Here is a 12,257-nt window from a genome sequence, read left to right as displayed (position 1 = left end):
ATTAATATCTTTATGTAGGCTACTGGTTAAAACATTGATATGCTCAGTTGGCTGCATCTTGCTTAATTTATAGTTTAATGTATTCATGGATAGTTCAGTGGCTTTAGACGGTACTCTTATTCTGAAGAGCTCGTCCACCGGATGTTGTTTGAGGCTTATAGTTGATGACCGAACACTTCTCTACCCATGTGAAGGAGAGAGGGGAAGCTAACTTGTGAGTAGTGTTCAAGAAGTAGTTGCACTGCAGCTTAAATGTTAAATGCTGCTAGAATTCATTGAATTGATTTAGCATTTATCTATTGGAGGTTCAACCGTTCTGTTATGGCGCGGGCTGGAACGAATGAACTATTACGCTATGGGATAAAGGGGTAAGTTTGTTCCGTAGTCATGCTGTCTGACTCTATGATTGGTTGACTTTTTTGGTGTAACCTGGGAATTGTAGTCTCTGCTCAAGCCTCCGGCGTCAGATCAGTGGTTATGATACAGGCAGAGAGATTTTATTCACGTGCTGATCGTGGCATAAGCTACATTATCATTTTATGTAGTCTGCGTGGTAAAATTAATTTCAATCAGGCTGAATGGCATAAGATGTTAAGTAATCTCAGTAAGCCACAGCAATTAAAGCATATTGATTACATTATTATACGTTATGAACTTGCTTGTGACTTGCAAATGAGTTAAACAGCAATAATACCAAGTATCACAGCGTAGGATTAATAAATGTGCAAGTCTAGTCGGTGTTAGATATTATAGGCTACGGGTCCGTTCGGATTCCAATCATCCATTTAGCAGTATCTTAAACAGGAGGATGCGAGTATGTTGTAAAGTCATGCATAGGATCATTCTATGCTTAAAGCAGTCTGTAGTTGTGTAGACTGGCATTATATCGCGTAATTTTTATTTATGGGCGGATAGTAGTGGTAGGGATGATTTATCTCCATGTGCTGATGGTGGCTATAGTTTTATCTCTCGTGTAGCTATGTCTGGCATCTATTTGCAGAGTAGGAAAATGGCACCAGACGTTGTCAATTCATGTAGCAGTTCAATTGCTCTAATATGTGGTGGAGTTAAAGTAGGCCGTTTCATATTACGATGAAATAAACAAATGAACTTGCAGTGCAGATTAGACGTTATTGGTTGCATTCTACGGTTGCTTATGCTCTTGTATTGCTAAATTACACTTGTTAAGGATCAGGATGAGCTAAAGGGATTCTCATTTTGCTGCATACACTTGGATAAGAGATGGTAGAGACGTTGTAGCACAGGCTAACACAGTACGTTTGCTTCTTTGTGGAAGCTTTAGATTGTCGTAGCACAGGCTAGCACAGCATGTTTGCTTATGTGGAAGCTTTAGATTGTTTGTAGCACAGGCTAGCTCAGCATGTTTGCTTCTATGTGGAAGATTAGATTGTTGTAGCACAGGCTAGCACAGCATGTTTTGCCTATGTGGAGGCGAATTGTTTAGCACAAGCTATCACAGCATGTGTTGCTTCTTATGTGGATAGCTCTGGATTGTTTGTAGCATAGGCTAGCACAGCATGTTTTGCTTCCCACGTGGGAGCTCGGATTGTTCGTAGCACAAGCTAATTCAGTTGTTTTGCATCTTATGTGGAAGCTTGGATGGTCGGTAACACAAGCTAAACACAGCATGTTTTACTTCCCATGCGTAAAGCTATCAAATTGATTGTAGCACAAGCTAACTCAGCATGCCTTGCTTATGGGGATAGCTCTGGATTGTGGTAGCACAAGCTATCATGGCATGCTTGCTTCCATGTGGAAGGTATATGGTATATAGAAAAGTTGGTTACCAAGTGATGTTGTCATGTTATGAGCAACAAGCTTACAGAAGTAAAGTTATTGCAACAGGATAGATGGTGGGGCTTTAGTAGAGTCAAGATATCAGTCATTTGTCAATGTTGGCTGGTGTGCACCAAATAAAATTTAAAAAAAATCCGCGAAATATCTCGCATGACGGATAAAGAGGGACTCCGATCCTGGCTGCTCCTGTTATCAATTATTACACTATGTTGATGGGCTCTTTGCTTTTCTCATGCTTATCAAAAGCTGGGTGACTGGAAGTCTTTGTACCTGTATAAAAGGCGCTGCTTTATCCGCCAGATTGGGATGCTCACGGCATATTTGGCACCACATCACGGTGTGTTCATCACTGGTGACGAGTGTTGCAGCGCAACCAGCAGCTTGCGGTGTGCGACTGACTGTGTCAGGATTTGAGGCCACACTCGCGCATTGGCGTGCAGCATGCGTCCCCACACATCCACAGTGAAGCACGCACTTTTCACTGTGGATGTGCGAGTGGCTTCAGGAAGTAAATTCCTGTCCCAGTTGTCTATAACGGCGTCATCTCGCCAAAATGTTGGGCTTTCTATGGCGGCGCAAAAAAAATTTGGGCTTTCTATGGTAGCGCAAATAATTTTTGGGTTTTCTATGGCTATGCAGTCAGGCTAATCATATGAAGCTCAGTCTATTAGTAATTGCTGCTCCAGGTATCGTTGGGTACTGATTCAGATTTTAAGTAAAGATGGCACGTCTTTACACACATAGTCAGTACACTTTATTTATTATGGATGATAAACAATAGTTATCATTCATCATAGGATGACCTCATTTATATATATGTATATATATATATATTAGGGCCGGGACTTTATCGCGTTAATTTCGATCAATTAATTACAGAAAAATTATCGCGTTAAAAAAATGTACGCATTTTAATCGCACCTATTTTTGCACCGCGGAACGTTTCTCACTGGATGAGTTTCAGACGGACCGATAATACCAGCGCACCAAACGACGTTGGTGCGCAACAACAAAGCTAACTGCAGCCAGCACAGTGATGCCTGCTTGATAAGCAGGCATCAAACGGGACAAATGCGCGCGTTTGTCTCGTTTAGGGGGAGGGGGCGGCGGTGCACGGGGGGGGGGGTGCGGTGCGGGTCACATGCGCGCGATTTTTATTAATAATTAAACTACTATAAAACATTAGCAACAACACACTCTACCAGCCTCCAGTGGTGGAAAATAGAAGATCTACAAGCTCACAATGCCTTGCGCTTGTAGATCTGCTATTTTCACATGGTTACATGGTATGATTTATAATAATAATTGAAATCTACAAAGTAACTAGTAACTAAAGTTTTCAAATAATTGTAGTGGAGTAAAAAGTACAATATTTGCCTCTGAGATATAGTGGAGTTACTGGAGTAGAAGTAAAAGAAATTGGAAATACTCGAGAGTCAAGTGCAAATACCTCAAAATTGCACTTAAATACAGTTCTTGAGTACATGTACTTAAAGACGTATGCCAAAATCCATTTGAAAAAAAATGCTTTTCACTGTTCTCAGGTCAAATATTGATATGCGATTAAAATGAGATTAATTGCGATTAATTAATTACAAAGCGTCTAATTAATTAGATGATTTTTTTTAATTGAGTCCCAGCCCTAATATATATAGCAGATTTCTTTGAAAAAGAAAAAATATATAGAATGTCCTTTTCGAATCCTACTCGTGGTGCGGCACAGCAGTGGACACCGTAGTGTTAGGATACCGTCTAGGACTCCTGGGTTCAGGAATCAACAGGTACCTGGATTCATCAGGCTTGTTGAACACATGGATGCATGCTTGCATTTGTTTAGTTTAGCTTAACAATCAAATGCAGAGGGACTCGGACATTTCATCATGCTTAGCTGAACACAAAGTTCATGGAGCTCCACCATTCTCACAGATGGTTGGTCCGGCGTCAGGCTCTGTGTTCCCAAGCGGTTTTGGGGGTTCTTGCTGTTTTGGGGTCTTTATTCATTCCCTGTAAATGCTATTTGGCATGTAACATTTATTAAAATGTTATTCTTACAGGGAGTGAATGGATTCAGAGGCCTGACGCCAAACTATGCTTCCTTATGCTTTCTATATCCATGCTCAAGCTTGCTCAATAAATATATATTTTAATCCAATCCAAGAGTTGTCTGACTGAAATGAGGCGCAGTTTACGGAGCTAGTTCAGGCCAGGCAACTCAAGGGATTGGGCTAACCGATCAGGTGACTAAGTCACATGCACTCTTCTCCTGGTCGGTGGGTTATAAGTAATGCTCTGCCTACCTGTTCAGTCTGGTTGCGCTCTTCTGCTGCACTGACGTGAGACGCTGCTGCTGCTCTGCTGCCGAGATCCTGCCGGATCTGCTGCCCTTGCTTGCCTACGTATGCTGCTGACCATCAATAGTCTCATCCCACCGCCTCCCCGGCATCCACCTGTAGGTTCTGTTTCTAGATCCCCGTGGGGGTCTTTATTCATTCCCTGTAAATGCTATTTGGCATGTAACATTTATTAAAATGTTATTCTTACAGGGAGTGAATGGATTCAGAGGCCTGACTCCAAACTATGCTTCCTTATGCTTTCTATATCCATGCTCAAGCTTGCTCAATAAATATATATTTTAATCCAATCCAAGAGTTGTCTGACTGAACTTCCCTTAATTTCTAATGGTATCTCTTTGCCAAGTGTTAATGCTTCATGTTTACTATATTATGTAAAAGATTACTTAGAAGATGTTAAGTAAACAATGACATTGTCTGCATATAATGCCAATTTATATTGTTCTTCCTTTATAGTAATGCCTTTAATGTTATTGTCTTGTACCTTTATGAATTGGAAATCTTCTAGATATTGTGCCATTCACTTTTACTCTTGATATTGGATTTGTATACATTCCTTGAAGCCACTCATTAAACTTCTCATGAAAGCCAAAACTCCTTACAATTTCAAACATAAATGGCCATAATACTCGATCAAAGGCTTTTTCCGCGTCCAAGGTCAAGAGCAAAAGGTTTGTATTATTGTTCCGTGCATAATCAATTATATTTAGAGTCCTTCTAATATTGTCTGACAACAGCCTACCTGGTATAAAACCACATTGATCGCTGTCTATTATATCCGGCACAATGTTAATCTGTTGGCTATAATTGATGTTATTATTTTATGATCTGTATTCAATAATGATATTGGCCTATATGAAGAGCATTCCGTGGCGTCTTTACCTTCTTTGTGAATCACCGTTATTATATACGAATTCCAAGTAGTTGCCCATGTTCCCGTTTGTAATGCGAAATTATAGGCTTGTAAGAGTAATGGTATCAACTGTTTTTTAAATGTTTTATAAAATTAATTAGAATATCCATCGTCACCTGGTGTTTTGCCCATTTCTAATTTATTTATTTGTTGTAATATTTCATGTGCTGTGATATCTTTAATTAACTCCTCATTTTTCCTTCCCACTACCTGTTTTAAATTCAACTCATCTAAAAATCCTTTCATTTGTTCCAAGTCCAGATCACCTGTGTTGTTTTTATAAAGGTTTTCATAATATTTTGCAAATTCTTCAGCTATTTTATCCTTTTCTGTTAATATTTTGGAACTGTCTCCTGTCTTCAGTTTAGTAATATATGCTTTTTTACTCTGTTGCTTAAGTATATATGCTAAAAGTTTTAAAGAATTTGGTCCTCCATCATAATATTTCTGTTTGGCATAATGTCATTAACTTCTCTACTTCCTCGGTACGGATCTTGTCCAACTCCTTATATTTCTTTTTTAATTCAATTTTAAATCTTGGTTCATTTGTGTTTTTAATTTATCTTCCAAAGTTTGTATTTGTTGTTCAAGCAACTTCTGTTTTTGTTGTCTTTGTCTTTTCTTAAATGCGCATTATGCTATCATATGTCCTCGTAACACAGCTTTAGCACCTTCCCATATGATAATTGGATTAGTATCCCATTGTCATTTATCTCTATATATTATTGTATTACATTATTTATTTTGCTTACAAATACCATATCTTGCAGAAATGAGTTGTTTAATCTCCATATTTTTCTCCTTCCTCTATATTAAGTTTTATAGTTATAGTCACTGTAGCATGGTCTGATAAGTCTCTTGTGCCTATGATGCATGTTTCAATCAACTCTAGACTATTAAAAGTCTAGTCTATTAGAAGTTGAGAATTGACCTGAATAATATGTGTATGCTTTTTTTTGTTGGATTTAGCATCCGCCACGTGTCTACCAATCCAAACTCTGACATTGCACCACTTAAAATGTATGATGTTTTATCTATGTGCTTTATTATTTGAGGAATCCAGTCTAGAATTTATTGTAAGGTTCATATCTCCTCCCATCAAGAATGATTCCTTTACATTTTGTCATTAGCAGTTCAATAATTTCTGACATGAATTCTGGACCTAATTCTGGTGGGTAGTATACATTAAAAAATGAGACAGTAATTGACTCTATTTTACCAATTACTAAAACAAACCTGCCCTCTTTATCAATTATACAATGTTCTTTTTTAAATGCTATGTGTGGTTGTATAATTATAGCCACACCCCTCTTTTGTGTTCCATGTGAACTGGAGTAAATGAGTCCCTTACCCAACTTGTCATGGTCCTTTTTCTTCAGTTGGGTTTCTTGTTGGAAGAGGACATCCCCTCCAGCTTTCCTCAACTGAAGGAGAATATTCCTCCTCTTAATTTGATTATTCAGTCCATTAACATTTAATGAAATTATTTTCAACTTTGTCATATCTCCTGTTAACGGATTATAGTCCTCATTTTAAATGATCTTGATTCGTAAGTACTGACAGGATAAGCAGGGTAAATGTGGGATAAGTAAATGTAAGGAATAAGAAGGGAGAAAAAAAAAACATATGGACAGGTTCAATTTGTACCACCTTAAGTTCAGGTAGTGCTTATCAATGACCGTTATTGGAGGGACAAAAATTGTCCTTAGGGCGGACTGTATCAGCCGCCAAAATGTATGTACTTATCAAACTTCTTATTGCCATCAACATAATATATTCTCTCATATTCCCCTACTTATATGTACACTTAATTACTTTGCATATTTATGCCTTTAGCCTAACTCTTACAAGGAAGGAAAAAAGAAAAAAAAATCAGATCCACATTATTCTTCATTAACTCACCCCCCCCCCCCCTTTCCATTACTTAAGGTAAAGCCCTTACATAATCAATTCCAGATTCCTATTAATTTCCTTTCTCTTCACTGTTTTGTATTTAAACAAAATAAATAATAATAATAGTACCAAGCATTTACAAAATGTAATTAAAGTCAGCTTGCTTTCTGATTTATCCTTTCATTTATTTATTTTTTATTTTATTTCATTATTCACTAATTTGTCTCTGGGAAAACTAAAAAATAAACTAACTAAAAATAAAACCACATAATAGTACCCCTTTAACAGGTCTATAGTCTACTGCTTTGTGTCTTAATCTAAAAAAATATATGGGAAAGAGGGGGGCACATTCCCTTTATCTAAAGCCTTCTCTCTAATCCTACTGTACCAAGAATTGATGAACTAAACATCCCACATTATTTTACAAAAAAAAACACAGAAAGGAAAAAAAAACAGCAATGAGGTAGATTAAACAGTAACTTAATTCACTAAACGAAAAATATTCCCTTTACATAACTAACCCCACCACCACTCGTCTATTCATTCTCACCTCAGCCAGACATTCATTCAACCACTCACTCATTCATCTCATCCAAACTTAGCTCCACCTTCCACCCAGACCCACCAAGTCCTCTACTATACATTTCACACAGTCACAGCCCACTAACATTCCATTTGCTCAGCCTCTCATTCACTTTCATTCTTAAATTAATACCAGTAAAATAACAAAATGTCAAAAATTAACAACTTAAACTTTAAATGTATTGCAAAAATCAACACTATAGAGAGGAGAGGAGGGGAGAGGAGGACCACTCAAGGGAAAAAAAAACATCTAGATGAACTAATAATAACCTCTAGTTATTATTATTAATAATACTGACATGACCTGAAGGCTTTAGGAAATGTATCCACAAGTTTCCAGTGGAGAGTGGGTGTCAGTTCCAGTTGTAGGCTATGTATATGCAGCGCCTCCACCAGATATGTCCCCCACCAGGCCTGTGCATAGGGCCTGTGCCCCAGTAAATATGTCCCCTACCAGGCCTGTGCATAGGGCCTGTGCCCCAGTAAATATGTCCCCTACCAGGCCTGTGCATAGGGCCTGTGCCCCAGTAAATTACCCAGATTATCATATCAGCCTTACTGTACATTAAACACATTGATATGAGCCAATCAGGTGCTTTGTTTAGACGCATTGATATGAGCCAATCAGGTGCTTTGTTTAGACACATTGATATGAGCCAATCAGGTGCTTTGATTAGACACATTGATATGAGCCAATCAGGTGCTTTGATTAGACCGATTGATATGAGCCAATCAGGTGCTTTGTTTAGACACATTGGTATGAGCCAATCAGGTGCTTTGATTAGACACATTGATATGAGCCAATCAGGTGCTCTGAGTCTTTGATTAGACAGAGGTCTGTTATAGAGGTCAGAGGTCATTATTAAAAAATAACACCACTGAATTCAGTGATTGACCAATCAGAATCAAGCATTCAACCAAAAGCCACGTAATAAAGAGTGATCCCGTGTGTCTCTCACTCTCGCTCTCGCTCTCTCTCTCTCTCTCTCTCTCTCTCTCTCTCTCTCTCTCTCTCTCTCTCTCTCTCTCTCTCTGGTAGAGCGTATCTTGGAGGACCATGAGAACGTGGTAGAGAACTTATTGAACTGGACCAGAGACAGTCAGAACCGTCTGATGTTCACTGAACGACCTGAGAAGTACGCTCTGTTCAAGAACCCACAGGTACACACACACACACACACACACACACACACACACACACACACACACACACACACACACACACACACACACACTGACCCTGGCCTTGCCCTTGGGGACGTAGTAAATGCCGGAGGCTCGGAGCAGGAAGTAGCGTTTCTTCCAGGGCTTCCTGCCGTCTTCCTTCAATCACAGAACTTAATCTTTCTAATCCTCATTATTATCTTATCTTAATTAATTATCATTATTATCTTTCTAATCATCATTATTAAAATTGTTATTGTCTCCGCCGGAGGCGGAGAATATGTTTTCGCTTCGTCCCGCTGTGTGTCCCCCCCCCCCGTAGCCAAGCTAACATTGGTCAAGCTCCACGTGACACGTGACAATATGTTGACACCAATGCTTTTGATTGGCTAGAGGGACGCATGACGAAATAAAATCCTATAAATAGGTGTGTCACTTCAAAAAGCCATTTATGTTTTTTGAAGTGAGGTAAGACAGGATCAATCAGTCTTGATTGGAACAGTACCTTCCAGTACAAATCACCCGTCCGTGCGTGTGTGTGTCCCTCTGAGAACACCTAACATTGGTCAGTTTCACGTGACATCACAATATGTAATATAAATATATAAATAGCTTAGACAGGAGAGGCTGAGATCACACAATGAAACTAACTCCCATCACGCAAACTGAAGAAGCAGCAAATCATCATCTGAAACCTGATGAAGAAGCAAAGGCGCAGAAGGCCAAACAAAATGGGGGTCCCTAGTTCAAATATGATTATTTTGGGGGGTCACAGCCTGAAAAGGTTGAGAACCACTGCATAGATTATCGAATCAGGTCTATTTGGTTGCAAATGTTAGAGACATCTCACTGTGTGAGAGAAAGAGAGACAGACAGACAGATGGGAGGAAGAGAGGAAGAAGAAGAAGAGAGGGCTTGTAGATTTGCTATTTTCACAATATTTATCTGTGGAACCGAGTCAAACAAAATGGGGGTCCCCAGTTCAAATATGATTATTTTGGGGAGTCACGCCCTGGCATCCCTTATTTTTATTTATTTATTTTCACAAATTGTCATAAATAGCATAAAAGAAAAAGAAAGCTGATCTACAAGCTCCGTAAAAGCTTATAGATCTGCTATTTGTTGCTATGAATACAGGTGTGGCTTGAGATTTTGACTTGCCCATTGGTGTGGCTTGGGCACAAAAAGTTTTAAAACCACTGCAGTATAGAATATTAGACTGGAAAATAAGTGTTCTCATGAAGCTCTCGATGACCAATTTATTGATGTTGCACTTTGAACTTATAATTTTTTGTTGAGTTGACATTTTTTGTTTGAAATGAGCTGAAATAAGCTTGCACTTTGGAGTGAAACAAAGCCATAAATGTACACTCAAAAGCATTTAAAAAAAAAAACGGTAGTATCAGTCATGTAAACAAGTATTGTTTACATGACTGATGTCAATGAAGGCGCAAAATAAATGTCAAACACTTTTGAAATCATTTTTATGCCTCTAACATGTTCCTTTCACTAAAATGCTCATAACTCAGATTCTAAAGAAAAAGGTCAGTTTTTGGTGAAAACAAGCTGCATTCAACTACCTCTAGCTAAAAAACGGAACATGCTATCAACTCACTTTTTTTTCAGAAGAGATTCTAATCTTTGTTTTGAGACATTCCATGTGTTCTGTGGGTCCTCAAAGATGAGTCAGAATGGTCAAAATTCCTGGCACTGACAGCAGCCTGTTCTAGAAAGCCCTCTGGCAGGGAATGTGTTAAGACCTAAAAACAGAAAGGAAAAGAAATAAGACCTTTACTGCATCAAAAATCATCAACAGATTAAACTATAAAAACTGGTCAAACATTTGCCAAATTGTCACATACTATAAGAAACAGGCAAAACAAATAGCAGATCTACAAGCTCACAAAGCCTCGCAACACGTTGTGAGATCTGCTATTTTCACAATATTTATCTAAGTCAAACTAAATGTAATGCTTACAATTCCAATTGCTTGTCAGGGTGGGGGGTCCCCAGTTCAAATATGATTATTTTGGGGGGTCCCCAGTTCAAATATGATTATTTTGAGGGGTTCACGGGTTGAGAACCACGGTTCACGGGTTGAGAACCACTGGTCTAGCTAACGCCAACCTGGGACTCCTGAATCGTTGCCCTCCACTCCCTCCTATCTAACATCAGGGTCTGGAGCTCTACAGTGTTGTTAGCTAAGCTGTCTACGTAGGTGGTGCACCTCCTACTGGCTCCTCTGTGACACTGCAGTGTGTCTACGTAGGTGGTGCACCTCCTACTGGCTCCACTGTCACACTGCAGTGTGTCTTCGTAGGTGGTGCACCTCCTACTGGCTCCTCTGTCACACTGCAGTGTGTCTACGTAGGTGGTGCACCTCCTACTGGCTTCTCTGTCACACTGCAGTGTGTCTACGTAGGTGGTGCACCTCCTACTGGCTCCTCTGTCACACTGCAGTGTGTCTGCGTAGGTGTTGCACCTCCTACTGGCTCCACTGTCACACTGCAGTGTGTCTACGTAGGTGGTGCACCTCCTACTGGCTCCTCTGTCACACTACAGTGTGTCTACGTAGGTGGTGCACCTCCTACTGGCTCCTCTGTCACACTACAGTGTGTCTACGTAGGTGGTGCACCTATCTCCTCTGCTGGCTGGGCCCTGGTTTGGCTCCCACAGTGAACCACTAGTTTCGGGTATAAAAATAATATCATTCATTTCTACTCCATCACACGTCTGTTTTTGGTCCCCCCCCCCACAAGTCAACATCGCAGCCATTTCCACAAAGCAAAAAATAGGGCGTGTGTGTTTTTAATGGTCCTTAATGTGTGTGTGTGTGTGTGTGTGTGTGTGTGTGTGTGTGTGTGTGTGTGTGTGTGTGTGTGTGTGTGTGTGTGTAGAACTACTTGTTGGGGAGGAAGGAGACGTCTGAGATGGCCGACAGGAACAAAGAGGCTCTGCTGGAGGTCAGTGATGTCATATCCTGTGATTTCATATTCTGTGATGTCATGTCCCTCTCTCTCTCTCTCTCTCTCTCTCTCTCTCTCTCTCTCTCTCTCTCTCTCTCTCTCTCTCTCATTAACAGTGGATGAATTTGGATGGATGAATGGACCGCAACTTTCGGCATTTATCAATCTATCCTTACGTTGTCTTCAGCGTATGGCCCTCTCAGATCTCACGTCAGGTCTGAGGACGTGTAGACTTTGGCTACACCCGTTTGTTCCATCCTAGACATGCAGAGCAGCATTGTCTGACCGTCTGACAGGCATCTGGACACATATATCTACTCCAAAATCTATCACACTAATAAATTATCCCTGTGAAAATATAACATTTTATAAACTCATTTAAACAAACTGCTTTAAGAGTCATTCGGTTAAGCTTGCAGATCTGACTGCATTGGCTATTTGAAAATAGCAGATCTACAAGCTCACAACACGTCGCGATGAGCTTGTAGATCTGCTATAGATCGGCTATTTTCAGAAGTCGGGACTGGCACGGCCGCACCGCTGTAATCTTTTCATGGACAGCGAGGTCTC

The 12,257-nt window shown here is 39.8% G+C and overlaps 1 protein-coding gene across 1 annotated transcript in view; it reads left to right on the top strand.

Moving 5' to 3' along the window:
* Window positions 1-12,257, top strand: part of raph1a (Ras association (RalGDS/AF-6) and pleckstrin homology domains 1a) — a 140,854-nt gene that overhangs the window by 95,345 nt on the left and 33,252 nt on the right. The window contains 2 exon segments of the mRNA XM_080412968.1: window positions 8,597-8,718; window positions 11,619-11,684. Of these exon segments, the coding sequence (XP_080269094.1) occupies window positions 8,597-8,718; window positions 11,619-11,684 (188 nt within the window).

Source organism: Gymnoscopelus braueri (genome assembly GCF_963280865.1).
Source record: "Gymnoscopelus braueri genome assembly, chromosome: 18".
Lineage (NCBI taxonomy): Eukaryota > Metazoa > Chordata > Actinopteri > Myctophiformes > Myctophidae > Gymnoscopelus > Gymnoscopelus braueri.
The sequence above is the reverse complement of the archived record's forward strand: the minus strand, read 5'-3'. Positions and strand labels throughout refer to the sequence as shown.